Genomic DNA, 15,668 nt, shown 5'->3' with positions numbered 1-15,668 from the left:
AGAATCCGAAAGATACCATTACCATGTAGGAAGCATGTAAAAATAGCTCAGAGTGGGCAACCCCACGCGTATCGCCACCAGAGTGGCTTCATCAGGGAAAAGTCAGGTACTGGGTATGTGATAGACGCCATGACACCACAAACTGCTGGGCTTGATGTCAGGTGACCTTACAGCTAGTATCAACCCCATTTATTACCCCGTTTGCCACTGCACCAGGGCACGGGATGAGCTGGGGTGAAGCGCCAGGATTGGCGCATCTAGTGGATGCGCCACTTCTGGGGCGCCTGCTGCCTGCTATTTTCAGGCTGTGAAGGGCCAATAACTATGGACCTTCCCACCCTGAGAATACCAGACCACAGCTGTCTGCTTTACCTTGGCTGGTGATCCAATTTGGGGGGGACCCTACTTTTTTTCTGTAATTATTATTATTTATAAAATAATTATAAAAAACGAGCCTGGGGTGACCTCCACATTGGATCCCAACCACAGTAAAGCTGCCAGCTGTGGTTTTCAGGCTACAGCCGTCTGCTTTACCCTAGCTGGCTATCAAAAATGGGGGGACCCAACGTCATTTTTTTTTTAACTATTTTTTTAAATAAAAAAAATTAATGTGGTTCCCTGTATTTTGATTGCCAGCCAAGGTAACGCCAGGCAGATGGGTGTGGAGAACCAAAAATACCGCGGAGCGCTACGTCTTTTTTTAATGATTTATTTTTACAGTACTGTGATGTCAGGCAATCAAAATACAGGGAAGCCCTTTTTTTTTACTTATTTAAATAAATAATTAAAAAAAAAATATATGTTCTCCCGCTGCATTTTTTGTATTGCTAGCTAAGGGTAATCCAAGCAGCTACTGGCTGCTAACCCCCATTGCTTGTTGTTACCTTCACTGGCAATGGAAAATCCAAGGATGCATTGTTTTTTTTTTGCCAAAAACTACAAAAAAATGACGTGTGCTTCGCCATATTTTTGTATACTAGCCAGGTACAGCAGGCAGGTATGGCTGCCCCCAGCCTCCAGCTGCCTATTTGTACCCAGCTGGGAACTAAAAATATAGGGAAGCCCTTTTTTTAATTATTTCATGAATTTCATGAAATGATTAAAAAAAAAAAAAACATGTGGGTTTCGCCCCATTTTTGTGTCCAGCCGGGTACAACTAGGCAGCTGGGGATTGGAATCCGCAGCACAGGTTAGCCCGAGGTTTCTGGGCCCCTCTGCTGCAAATTGCAGTCCGCAGCCGCCCCAAAAAATGGTGCTCTCATAGAAGCGCCATCATCTGGCGCTGTGTCCAACTCATCCAGCAGCCCTGAAGCCGGGTGGCTTGCTGGGTAATAATGAGTTAATACTAGCTTTGTTTTACTAGCTAGTATTAAGCCAGAGATTCTTAATGTCAGGCAAGTTTTACCCGGCCATTAAGAATCTCCAATAAAGGGTTAAAAAAGGACACCACACAGAGAAAAAATACTTTAATAGAAATCGATTGGAGGAAAGAAAATTCCTACATCAGCATAGAAGAGGGTTCTTCACGGTAAGAGCAGTGAGGCTCTGGAACTCTCTTCCTGAGGAAGTGGTGATGGCCAACTCACTGAATGAATTTAAGAGAGGAATGGATGCATTTCTTGTTAGCAAAAGTATAGAAGGTTATAAATAGCATAATCTTACAGGTAGATAGAAGAGCGACCTAGATTATTAGAGGAATGGGGGGGGCTGCAATACCAAGACAGGTTATTAAACTTGGGGTTAGTTAGTTAGGAAAAACAAAGGCTTAGGGGGATCTAATCACAATGTATAAATATATGAGGGGACAGTACAGAGACCTTTCCAAAGATCTCTTTACACCTAGACCTGCGACTGGAACACGGGGGCATCCGCTACGTCTTGAGGAAAGAATGTTTATTCATAATCACAGATGAGGATTCTTTACTGTACGAGCAGTGAGACTATGGAGCTCTCTGCCGTATGATGTTGTAATGAGGGATTCACTAGTAAAATTTAAGCAGAGCCTGAACGCATTTCTTGAAAAATATAATATTACCAGTTATGTATATTAGATTTTATGACAGGGTGTTGATCCAGGGAACTAGTCTGATTGCCGGATGTGGAGTCAGGAAGGAATTTTTTTCCCCATTGGAGCTTATTTGACACATTGGGGTTTTTTTGCCTTCCTCTGGATCAACATGTTAGGCTACGGGTTGAACTAGATAGACTTAGAGTCTCCCTTCAACCTTAAAGACTATGAAACTATGAAATAAATACACAGACACACTGAGACACTCCATGTTTATTACTCCCTGTCAGCCCTCCACGATCCATGGTCTTCTGTCTTCTTTCTCCTTCAACACATGCAGCTCTGCTCCATCAGCACCACTGCATGGGAGAAAGACGATGCTGCTCCCCGTGCAGGCTTTTCACTCCGTGAGTGATCAGTGCTGCTGGCTGATAGCGGTAACGTCACCGCTGACAGACGGGTTGCCATAGCAACGGTGCTCCGATCACGTGATTCCCGGTGCAGTTGCGGCTGTTAGCGGTGTCAGCCGGTCAATAATGGAACGGGGAAGCAGAATGGGGAGTCGACTGTGTGCCAGAGCATGTCACCGGTACAGGGAGATACACAAACGATCACCGCGTACTGGAGAGTGCAATGACAGGACCTAGCATGACGTCAAAGCCATGTGACCTGTCTGTAGCCAATGAGATAATAGACACGTGACTGGTCACATGGCTATTTTGACGTCACGATAGGTCCTGTATCACTGGTGGTTACCGGGAGGACGCAGCGATTACTAATGAAAAAGCGGCGGGAGATGTTTGTGATTGCCTCCCATTGTTTTCAATGGGGTTCGAGAGATTCATCGAATGGCTCGTCGAACGGGGCACCGTTCGACGAACCGAACCGAACTCGAACTCCAGGGGAGTGGCTCATCTCTACTGCTCATGCCCCCGATGACCCGCTCCACCGCAGCACCCTCATTCCCTGCAGCTCTACATTCAGACTATAAGATTCACCCCCCACGTTCCCCCAATATTTGGGAGGGGGGGAAAGTGCGTCTTATAGTCCGAAAAATACGGTAAATATTGATCAATGTAGATTACATTACACAGCACAACAAATAAACACTTTTTGTCTGCTACTTTGCAAAAACCATGTGCACTACACTAAATCGAATGCGCTGAATCCAAATCTGAAGTTAGTTTTTTTGTAGCACGTCAGGATATTAAGTTATTCCAATTTTTGTGAAAATTAAAATAAGCAATTAATAAAGATACAGAATCGTTATGTCCCACAGTTTCACAACATGTATTATCATTTTTATTGAAAAAGAAGTATAGGTAAATAAACCAATAAACTTAAAAATCACTTATAGTAGCTTAAGAAATCGCCTTGAACTCAGCAGAGTACTTTTAAAAGTGCTTCAGGCACTTGCTTTTGCGCTTGTGAGTGGTCCTAGTGGCCCGTTGCAAAAACCAGCAGTAATCGCCCATCATGTTGGGGTTAAAGCGACCTGGGTATCTTTTTTCTTTAGTAGAAATGTCCTGGTGGAATCTCTCACCATGTTCGTCACTGACATTACCCATATTTGGAGGAAAGAAGTCAAGATGTGAATGTAGGAAATGCATTTTCAATGACATTCGGGCACCATGCATTTCGTATGCTTGAAGCATATTGTCTATTAGTTCAGCATAGTTTTCTGCTCTTTCGTTTCCAAGGAAGTTTTGAACTACTAATATAAATGCATCCCATGCAGTTAGTTCAATGGGGTGAGTTCTTTCTTGAAGATTTCATCATGGATTAGTTGGTGGATTTCAGGACCAATAAAGATTCCTGCTTTGAGTTTGGCCTCAGTTTTCAATGCACTAAACTTTTCCTTCAGATACTTAAACCCATTCCCTTGACGATCCATTGCTACTACAAAATTTTTCATTAGTCCTAGTTTAATGTGAAGAGGTGGAAGATAAACTTTAAGTGGATCGACAAGTGATTCGTGTTGAACATTGTGCTTACCAATCTTATGTTCATCTCTATTGGGCCACCGTTTAATTTTATAATGGTTGTTGTCATCTCGACTGTTCCACAGGCACAGAAAGCACATATGCTTAGTGTAACCTAACTGCAAACTAGTGGCGTAACTAGAGTTGGATGGGCCCCGGTGCAAAGTTTAGACCTGGGCCCCCCCTCCACATACACAGACACTTGGGGTAAGGCATACTTCCCAACTTTTAAAGAAGGAAAAGAAGGACAAAGTTTGCGGCAAATTTTTAGGCCACGCCCCCTAACCACACCCATTTCACAGTCACGCCCATATCCACTCCCCATCCACACCCATTCAGCATGGACACGCAGGCAGCCGGCGGGCCTCCAGCATGGACACGCAGGCAGCCGGCGGGCCTCCAGCATGGACACGCAGGCAGCCGGCGGGCCTCCAGCATGGACACGCAGGCAGCCGGCGGGCCTCCAGCATGGACACGCAGGGAGCCACAGTGAGGCGGCCGGTCGCCCACACAGTGAGGTGGCCGGTCGCCTTCACAGACAGGCGGCAGGGGGGCGCCCGCACAGACAGGCGGCAGGGGGGAGCCCGCACAGACAGGCGGCCGGGGGGCGCCCGCACAGACAGGCGGCCGGGGGGCGCCCGCACAGACAGGCGGCCGGGGGGCGCCCGCACAGACAGGCGGCCGGGGGGCGCCCGCACAGAAAGGCGGCCGGCCGACCGCACAGACAGGCGGCCGGCCGACCGCACAGAGAGGCTCCGGCCGGGGGTGAGGGGGGGGGAGGGAGGGAAATCAGCGCTGGGGAGATTTTATTGTACCAGCAGCAGCACAGGCAGCGCTCCTCTCTGTTATGCCACGTCTACTGGGATGGTAGGAGGGAAAAGCAGGGAGGCGGAGAGAGAGTGGGTGGGCGGAGCCCGGGAGCCGGCCGTCCCGATCGTGGCAACGGGACAAACAACGTAAAGCGTGAAAGTCCCGCTGTATCCGGGACGGTTGGGAGGTATGGGGTAAGGGATAATGACACTGACACTCGGGGTACAGGATAATGACGCTGACACTTGGCTCTCACCCACAGCACCCTGAAATCCCTCTATCAGCACCCAGCTTTCCTATGTTCTGATATTTATCTTGTCCTCAGCACCCAGCTTTCCCATATCAGAGCATGAGAAAGCTGGGTGCTGAGAGATGTATATCAGAACATGGGAAAGCTGGGTGCTGAGAGATGTATATCAGAACATGGGAAAGCTGGGTGCTGAGAGATGTATATCAGAACATGGGAAAGCTGGGTGCTGAGAGATGTATATCAGAACATGGGAAAGCTGGGTGCTGAGAGATGTATAGCAGAACATGGGAAAGCTGGGTGCTGAGAGATGTATAGCAGAGCATGGGAAAGTTGGCTGCTGAGGGAAAGAGCCTTTTTCCCTCAGCACAAAACATTTCCATCCCATACTTGTATCTTTGTCCCTCCTGTATAAAGTTCTCAAAATACTATAACAGCCCCCACATAGCCTTCCAAATAATTGTATAAAGGGTCTCACATAACCCTTCATATATTAGAATGCAGACACATAGCCCTCCATATATTATAATGCACCCCCATAATCCTCCATGTATAAAGTAGCCCTTCAATTATAATGCATTTCCCATAGTTCTCCATGTATTAAAATTCACCCCATAGTTCTCCATATATTATACTGCACCACATAGTCCTCCATGTTTTATAATGCACTTCCATAGTCCATGTATAAGGTAGCCTCCATAGTCCTCCATATATTATAATGCAGCCCCCATAGTCCTATATGTATTATAACACAACCCCATAAAACTTCAGATGGTATTATGCAGCCCCATACTCCTCCATGTATAATTCACCCCTATATTCCATGTATAAGGTGTCCCTTCATTTTGTATTATACAGCCCCCCCCGACCTCCATTTTAATGCAGCCCTATAGACCTCCAGTATAATTCAGCCTCATAGACCTCTATGTATATTACACCTCTATATTCAATGTATAAGGTGTCCTTCATGTTTATTATGCAGCCTCACCAGGCCTCCATATATAATAATGCAGCCAACCTCTCCAGGCCTCCATGTATAATATAGCAGCCAGCCTCCCAGGCCTCCATGTATAATATAGCAGCCAGCCTCCCCAGGCCTCCATGTATAATATAGCAGCCAGCCTCCCCAGGCCTCCATGTATAATAATGCAGCCAGCCTCCCCAGGCCTCCATGTATAATAATGCAGCCAGCCTCCCCAGGCCTCTATGTATAATAATGCAGCCAGCCTCCCCAGGCCTCCATGTATAATAATGCAGCCAGCCTCCCCAGGCCTCCATGTATAATAATGCAGCCAGCCTCCCCAGACCTCCATGTATAATAATGCAGCCAGCCTCCCCAGGCCTCCATGTATAATAATGCAGCCAGCCTCCCCAGGCCTCCATGTATAATAATGCTGCCAGCCTCCCCAGGCCTCCATGTACAGTATAATGGAGTCTCCCCAGGCCTCCATGTACAGTATAATGCAGCCTCCCCAGGCCTCCATGCACAGTATCATGCAGCCTCCCCACCCCAGGCCTCCATGTACAGTATCATGCAGCCTCCCCACCCCAGGCCTCCATGTACAGTTTAATGCAGCCTCCCCACCCCAGGCCTCCATGTACAGTATCATGCAGCCTCCCCACCCCAGGCCTCCATGTACAGTATCAGGCAGCCTCCCCACCCCAGGCCTCCTTGTACAGTATCAGGCAGCCTCCCCACCCCAGACCTCCATGTACAGTATCATGCAGCCTCCCCACCCCAGGCCTCCATGTACAGTATCATGCAGCCTCCCCACCCCAGGCCTCCATGTACAGTATCAGGCAGCCTCCCCACCCCAGGCCTCCATGTACAGTATCAGGCAGCCTCCCCACCCCAGGCCTCCTTGTACAGTATCAGGCAGCCTCCCCACCCCAGGCCTCCATGTACAGTATCATGCAGCCTCCCCACCCCAGGCCTCCATGTACAGTATCATGCAGCCTCCCCACCCCAGGCCTCCATGTACAGTATCAGGCAGCCTCCCCACCCCAGGCCTCCATGTACAGTATTGTGGCGCCCCTGACCTGGTCAGGCACCACTGAGTACTGCACCCATGCTGGGGACAGTACAACACAGGTAATCCAGAAGGCTGACCGGGGTGTGGAACACAGGCGCATAGTGATCAGGTCTCACACATGTACCCATGAGAGGACCCCTGGGGATCCCAGGAGGGGGAAAAGCCTTGACCTTCACTGGAATAGTGGAGGGGGCCAAAAGCCTCCATCTCCTCTCAAGGGGTGTGGTAAGAGAGTCTGGTTGCTAGGTGGCGTAGGCAAGAACAGGAGAGGAGGGGCAGTGAGTCAGTTAGAGAAGAACTCCAGAGGGCTCGGTGAGGAGCAGACCTGTGGGGTTGATGCTGTCTAACAGCGCCCGCGCAGTGGCTACTGACGGGGGAGAACGGTCAACTAGGAGTGCTACCTGAAAGCCAGCTTCAGCTAGAGAGAAAGCACGGAGTGGGAAGTAAGGAGACTGCTAGAGAGCACCAGGCCCAACCGGGCGGCAGATCCCGAAGCGAAGATAGATCCAGCTTTCTTCTGCTAAACCTGCCGGTGTGGGGCTCTCAAAGCCCACGCCACAACACCACAAAAAGCCGCAGCCACGTAGCCACAGTTAGGGCCCATAGCTCACAGGAGGCAAGAAGCTGGAGTGATCTGGCCCAGGCAACAAGCACACGGCAAACGAAGGGGAGTGAGGCTTCAGCAACTTCCCTGGGTGACCCCCATAGGGACTCAAAGTCGGGGTCACCCCAAACCACCAAGGGCTAAGGAAGGCGAGTTAGTAGTCACCCTCACAAGTCAGCCTGAAGGACACCTGGTTCCCGCCTGGTTCATCCCAGCTACGCCCGGGTTACTCACCCTGCCACCTGAAGTGAGTAAAAACCCTGAAAGACATTCTGCCTGTGTGGAGTTATTCTGCGCCTTGTGGTACTACGCACCTACACCGGGCCCTGGGGCTTGCCTCACTCTCAGGAGGCTATTCCAACTAACTGCACACACCATCAGCCCCAGGCGACCCTCAACCTGCAGTGGCGGTCCCTACTGGCCGCAATACTGAGAGTGGCGTCACGACAAGAAGAAGATCTCCTACCTGTGACCAGATCCAGCTGAGTGGAGTCCCTGAAGGTAATGCACCGATACAACACCTGTGGGGCTTCACAACATCTGGCGTCACGAACAGGATAAGGACTAGACCTGTTCAGACAGGTGACCATGTGCCTGGGCGGTCCGCTTGAAAAATTGGAAGCGCCGCCATATTGCCACCATGAAAAGCGCGCTGAAAAACAACAGCAGCCCGCGCTGGGAGAAGTTACCGCCCACGAAGAGGTGTGGCTACCCAGAGATCCCCTGCAGAGTTCTGACCTCGCTTGTGAAGAGAGCGGAGGCGTTCAGAGACGGCGGGAAGGAAAGAGAGCCACAAGCCTGCTGCTGGGAGAGGAGCTGCTGAAAGAGGCAGAGCAGAAACTGAACAGCTTGCTATCAGAGGCAACGGCGAGTCCACAGCTGGAGAGTCGTGCAGAAGAGGGCGCAGAAGAAATGGCGTCTGACCGCAGCAATCCAGAACCAGGCTCCGCTGCCTGGTGGTATCGGGAGCTGGCCCAGTTCTGCGACCGACTGGAGACCCGGGTTGTGGAGCAGATCCGGGAAGAACGAATGGAACTGCTGGAGATGACCGCGGCGGTTCGGGCCTATGAAAGGAGAGCCGCGCGCCGAGTGCCAGACAGGACGGCGACGACGCAGACCCCGGTGCTGCCACCGATGGGTGAGTCCAGTGATGCCCCGGCCGGCGCAAGTGCCCCGACCCCTGCTGCCACGTCCGCGGTCCCCGAAGAGGCGTCCGGTGCGGCGACGCTGAAGCAGGCCGCAGCCACGCCAGGTGCGGCCCTCCAAGCCCCAGCGGCCGCAGCGATGCCCTGCTCGGCCCACCGAGACCCGGTCCCTGCAGCAACGCCCAGTCCGGCCCGCAAAGAACCGGCTGCCACCGCGACCCTCATCCGCGCCGCAGGCGTAACGCTGACCCAGGCCGCCGCCCTGCTAGGCCCGGCCCGCCAAGACCCCACCGCCGCAGCAACGCTCGTCCGCGCCGCAAGTGAGGTGCTGAACCAGGCCGCAGCCCCGCCAGGTGCGGCCCGCCAAGCCCAGACTGCTGCAGCGACGTCCAGCCCAGCCTGCACAGAGCCCCCTGCAACAGCGACACTGATCCAGGCCGCCGCCATACAGGGCGCGGCCCGCCAAGACCAGGCCACCGCCATGCCGGGCGCGGCCCGCCAAGACCAGGCCACCGCCATGCCGGGCGCGGCCCGCCAAGACCAGGCCGCCGCCATGCCAGGCGCGGCCCGCCAAGAGATTGCATCACCATTTTCCCCGGCCTGCAAGGCCAGAGCAGACACCGCTCCCCAGTCCAAAGAGGTCCCTGCTAGGAAGTCCCTGATAGGAGAGGACCCCGAATATTGGAAGCTGAAGGCTGACCTAGAGGCCCAGTTCCCACAAGAGATGGTGGATCGGTATCTGCTCCCTCCGCACACCCCCAAGAGGATTCCAGCAACCCCTGCAGCAACCACGCTGAAGAGTCCACCGCCTGGGCCTGCTGAGGAAAGCCCATCCCCAGCACTGCCACCAAAGGAGTGCCAAGAAGAACTAAGGGGGAGAGGAGGCCAGGAAGCTGAGGAGCTGACTCAGGAGCCACCAGCAGTGGATCTATACTCAGAGCCGGAGATGTTACCCTATTCACGTTGGGATGAGGAAGACCTGACACCGTCCGCTGACGAAGATCTGCCTAAAAGTCTCACCTGGGAGTTTGCAAGCTGTACCACGCAGAGTTCAGGCCGCAAGACAAGGCGTCGCAACAGAACAACGCTGTCCCCTGCACCACAGTCTCCAGAGCAGAGAGAAGTCACAGCCAGAGATCTACAGGAGAAAAGGTTCCTGAGAAGAGCCAAAGCCCAGGTTAGAGGACCCCTTTGCAGAGGAGTAGTGGAGGATTTCAATTTGAGAAGTGGATATGGATTCATTGTAGCACCTGGTGTGAAGGAAGGGATATTTGTCAACCGAAGAGATGTGAGCGCTCATCTGCCTAGAGGACACCCTGGCAGAAACCTAAAGATGGGGGATTCAGTACAGTTTACCATGCATCAAGGCGAGAGAGGACTGTACGCGCTTGACGTAGCACTATGTACCAGCAAACCTTACAGCCATCCCATGCTACAGGAAAGAGAAACAGATACAGGAAAGGAAACAGATGAAGATAGAGAAAGCAGAGACAAGGAACCTGCAGATGAGACAACAACAGATGAAGAAAGAGGCCAAGAAAGCAACAGGTGCCGCAGCCCTACAGGCCCAAGCCCTGGTGAAGAGGAGTCTGCATAAGTTCAAGTAAAGTACAGCAAGTTTTGACCAGTTTGGAAAGTTTATTTTGCAACGTTTACGTTTAAGCATGTGCCCACAAAAACTATTGTGAGAAAACCATAAACCTTAAGGCTATGAACTGGCTATAGCCACAAACTCTCGCAGTGTAAATAGTTACACCAGAGGGCACCACCACTACCAGAGTCAGCCTGTTTAGGGGCTTGGCTCGTCTGCAACCAGGAGGAGCCCGTCCGTATATAGGGCCTTGGCTCACCTGCGACCAGAGAGCATGCCTGTTTATGGGGCCTGGCTCTCCACCACAAAGAGGGTACCTGGTCAGCACCAACTGTGGAGGCCGCCTCTGCATCCTGCCAGAAGAGGCTGAAGGCGCGGATCCACCAGGCCAGGTATACCCTGAAACCACCAGCCCATGTAAGCCGCCTCTACATCCTGCCAGAAGTGGCTGAAGCCGCGGCCAACGTGAAAGGGTTTTGGGTGGGTTAACGGACTTGTGGGTGGAGGGTGGTGATGTAGGGTACCTGGTGCTTTTAAAAGTTTTAACATGTTTTAATGTTTCATGCATTTTAAAATGTTGTCTTGCAGCCCGAGGACGTGCTGGTGATAACTAAGGGGGAATGTGGCGCCCCTGACCTGGTCAGGCACCACTGAGTACTGCACCCATGCTGGGGACAGTACAACACAGGTAATCCAGAAGGCTGACCGGGGTGTGGAACACAGGCGCATAGTGATCAGGTCTCACACATGTACCCATGAGAGGACCCCTGGGGATCCCAGGAGGGGGAAAAGCCTTGACCTTCACTGGAATAGTGGAGGGGGCCAAAAGCCTCCATCTCCTCTCAAGGGGTGTGGTAAGAGAGTCTGGTTGCTAGGTGGCGTAGGCAAGAACAGGAGAGGAGGGGCAGTGAGTCAGTTAGAGAAGAACTCCAGAGGGCTCGGTGAGGAGCAGACCTGTGGGGTTGATGCTGTCTAACAGCGCCCGCGCAGTGGCTACTGACGGGGGAGAACGGTCAACTAGGAGTGCTACCTGAAAGCCAGCTTCAGCTAGAGAGAAAGCACGGAGTGGGAAGTAAGGAGACTGCTAGAGAGCACCAGGCCCAACCGGGCGGCAGATCCCGAAGCGAAGATAGATCCAGCTTTCTTCTGCTAAACCTGCCGGTGTGGGGCTCTCAAAGCCCACGCCACAACACCACAAAAAGCCGCAGCCACGTAGCCACAGTTAGGGCCCATAGCTCACAGGAGGCAAGAAGCTGGAGTGATCTGGCCCAGGCAACAAGCACACGGCAAACGAAGGGGAGTGAGGCTTCAGCAACTTCCCTGGGTGACCCCCATAGGGACTCAAAGTCGGGGTCACCCCAAACCACCAAGGGCTAAGGAAGGCGAGTTAGTAGTCACCCTCACAAGTCAGCCTGAAGGACACCTGGTTCCCGCCTGGTTCATCCCAGCTACGCCCGGGTTACTCACCCTGCCACCTGAAGTGAGTAAAAACCCTGAAAGACATTCTGCCTGTGTGGAGTTATTCTGCGCCTTGTGGTACTACGCACCTACACCGGGCCCTGGGGCTTGCCTCACTCTCAGGAGGCTATTCCAACTAACTGCACACACCATCAGCCCCAGGCGACCCTCAACCTGCAGTGGCGGTCCCTACTGGCCGCAATACTGAGAGTGGCGTCACGACAAGAAGAAGATCTCCTACCTGTGACCAGATCCAGCTGAGTGGAGTCCCTGAAGGTAATGCACCGATACAACACCTGTGGGGCTTCACAGTATCATGCAGCCTCCCCACCCCAGGCCTCCATGTACAGTATCAGGCAGCCTCCCCACCCCAGGCCTCCATGTACAGTATCATGCAGCCTCCCCACCCCAGGCCTCCATGTACAGTATCATGCAGCCTCCCCACCCCAGGCCTCCATGTACAGTATCATGCAGCCTCCCCACCCCAGGCCTCCATGTACAGTATCAGGCAGCCTCCCCACCCCAGGCCTCCTTGTACAGTATCAGGCAGCCTCCCCTCCCCAGGCCTCCATGTACAGTATCATGCAGCCTCCCCACCCCAGGCCTCCATGTACAGTATCATGCAGCCTCCCCACCCCAGGCCTCCATGTACAGTATCAGGCAGCCTCCCCACCCCAGGCCTCCATGTACAGTATCAGGCAGCCTCCCCACCCCAGGCCTCCTTGTACAGTATCAGGCAGCCTCCCCACCCCAGGCCTCCATGTACAGTATCATGCAGCCTTCCCACCCCAGGCCTCCATGTACAGTATCATGCAGCCTCCCCACCCCAGGCCTCCATGTACAGTATCAGGCAGCCTCCCCACCCCAGGCCTCCATGTACAGTATCATGCAGCCTCCCCACCCCAGGCCTCCATGTACAGTATCAGGCAGCCTCCCCACCCCAGGCCTCCATGTACAGTATCATGCAGCCTCCCCACCCCAGGCCTCCATGTACAGTATCATGCAGCCTCCCCACCCCAGGCCTCCATGTACAGTATCATGCAGCCTCCCCACCCCAGGCCTCCATGTACAGTATCAGGCAGCCTCCCCACCCCAGGCCTCCTTGTACAGTATCAGGCAGCCTCCCCACCCCAGGCCTCCATGTACAGTATCATGCAGCCTCCCCACCCCAGGCCTCCATGTACAGTATCATGCAGCCTCCCCACCCCAGGCCTCCATGTACAGTATCATGCAGCCTCTCCACCCCAGGCCTCCATGTACAGTATCATGCATCCTCCCCACCCCAGGCCTCCATGTACAGTATCATGCAGCCTCCCCAACCCAGGCCTCCATCATGGAGGCCTGGGTTGGGGAGGCTGCATGATACTGTACATGGAGGCCTGGGGTGGGGAGGCTGCATGATACTGTACATGGAGCCTCCATGTACAGTATCATGCAGCCTCCCCACCCCAGGCCTCTGACCACCGTGTACTCACTTTATATATATAAAAAAAAAAAAACAAGTACTCACCGATCTTCTCCTTCCACTGCTGCTCTGTCCTGATGTCTCCTTGTTCCACTGCTGCTGTACTCCCTGGAGTCCCTGCTCTCCTCCTTCCACTGCTGCTCGTCCTCCCGGTGCTCCGGTCGGCGTCCTCCCTCCCTGCGCTCTGTGCACTCAGCACAGCAGTCGCACAGGAGTGACGTCACCGCGCAGGCACAGGGGGAGTATGATGATGCAGAGCGGCGCTGGCCGCTCTATGCTTCATTATTACTGTGCGCGGTGACGGGGGAGGGGGGCCCCGGTGCCGCCGCTGACATCGGGCAGGAGGGCCCGGTGTCGGGGGCGGCAGCGGGTTATATAGTGGGCGCGTGCACTGTGACAGATCAGCGCAGCTTCTCTCTCACTGAGAGGAGCTGGCTGCTGATCTGCCGGGTCCCCGTGGGCCCCAAACTGCCCGGGCCCGGTCGCGATGGCGACTGCTGCGACCGCGGTAGTTACGCCCCTGCTGCAAACCAAGGACTAGTGCAACAACTTTGAGGTCAGCACAAATGTTCCATTGATGTTCTGAATATTTAATCAATTTCAGAATGATCTGCATAGAAGCATAGGTCTCTTTCATTCCAACCGCATGTGCAATGGGGACAGATGGCTTTTCATTGCCATTGTGCAACAGAACAGCTTTCAAGCTTGCTTTACTAGAGTCTATGAACAGTCTCCATTGAGTACAGAAGCAGACACCATTTTCCATGACATAGTATGAAGCTAACTTTTTGTGTCGATAACGCAAGTGTGATATTGATGTGCCTTCTTGTAACAAATTCCATTCCTGAAGTCTAGAGGCTAACAGTTCTGATTTCTCTTTAGACAATGACAGATCTCGTATCAGATCATCTAAATCAGATTGGTTTAGTAGGTGTGGCTTACTCTTCCGATATTCCTGATCTTCTTGGGCATGAAATTCATCATCGCTGCATCATCTTTTTTATTAGGATCTGAGCTATCACTGTCTGTCTCAGTAGCAGCGGCTGGTGAAGGAGGAACAGGCACTGGATTCTCCGCATCGTGTGGTAATGGCTTACGAGCAGACTCACAGTCAGGGTACACAATTTGTGATTTATTCCTCTTTGAATATCCGGCAATTTTAGTCATACAGAAATAACAGTCCGAACTATGATCTTTCTGTTCACGCCAAACCATGGGCACTGCAAATGTCAATCCTTTTCTTTTCCCATTCAACCATTGCGTTAGCCCAGAGTAGCACACAGTGCAACACACATGAGGTGCCCAGTTTTTATCCTGATCTCCTACTTGACAATCAAAATAATACTTGTAAGCAACTCTTACTCTTCTGGTCAAATTCTTGCGTTGATCAAACGTAATAAATTTCCCGCAAACATAACAAAAATTGTCCGGGTCGTTAAGACATTTACGTCTATTCATTGTAATCCAGATAAATCGCACTACTAGCTTTAAAAGAAAACTTTATTGAACACTGTCCAACAGTTGTCTGTAAATCTGGTGTCAGCACTCCCTATATATAGCCATAACTGGTTAATGCTGACATCAGCTCCCAGACATGTCTGGACATGTCTGGATAGGTCCTACATATAGCCATAACTGGTTAGTGCTGATATCAGCTCCCATACCTGTCTGGACATGCCCGGATAGGTCCGGGGAGGTCAACGAATGTGTGTAAGAATATCTTCAACAATGCCTGAATAGGCGTATGGCCTTTTCTAAGTATAACTCAAAATCTGCACGTGCTGTGCAAATTCTGAGTTCATATTTGGAATCAGCATGTTCAAATTAGTAAAGAACACATGTTTTACCCTCAGTAGCAAAAACATTGTTGTGATGTGTTATTTCTGAAAATAGCAAGTGATCATACATTGTTCTCAAATTTTGATCTTTAGTGTAGCTGCTACAAAATATGATGTAAGAACTAATGGCACTTACCTGTGAATTATTCTCCATATTTTAATGCAGGTATTCTTGTTTGGATGAATAAGGGCTGCGCTCATATAGTACAATGCATTATTTATAATGTACGGAATTCAAAAGGGAGTCACAGTAAGTAATTCTGAGGGGAAGATTTTCCACTGGAGAATTCACAACCTGAGCCAAGATTATATAATAGAGGATTTAAAAATTATATGAAAACACTTTACTTATAAAAATGATCTGCACTGTATGACAATCTATCCAAATTATTAACTTAAAACTTCTGCTTTATAATACCTCGATCAGGGCCTACAACGAGAGTCAACTTTCTTATTTGACGTGATCTGGAGAGAGAACATGAGAAAT

The 15,668-nt window shown here is 51.7% G+C and overlaps 1 protein-coding gene across 1 annotated transcript in view; it reads right to left on the bottom strand.

The window, feature by feature from the left end:
* The window catches only part of LOC142257639 (olfactory receptor 2AP1-like), a 35,784-nt gene extending 20,983 nt beyond the window's left edge, over nucleotides 1-14,801 (bottom strand). Inside the window, exon 1 of the mRNA XM_075329776.1 lies at nucleotides 14,286-14,801. Coding sequence (XP_075185891.1) covers nucleotides 14,286-14,801 — 516 coding nt within the window. The remainder of the gene's footprint in view (nucleotides 1-14,285) is intronic.
* Between the last annotated feature and the right edge of the window lie 867 nt (nucleotides 14,802-15,668).

This window comes from Anomaloglossus baeobatrachus, chromosome 12 (genome assembly GCF_048569485.1).
Source record: "Anomaloglossus baeobatrachus isolate aAnoBae1 chromosome 12, aAnoBae1.hap1, whole genome shotgun sequence".
In the NCBI taxonomy this organism is placed as follows: domain Eukaryota; kingdom Metazoa; phylum Chordata; class Amphibia; order Anura; family Aromobatidae; genus Anomaloglossus; species Anomaloglossus baeobatrachus.
This window is presented reverse-complemented; position numbering and strand designations above follow the sequence as displayed.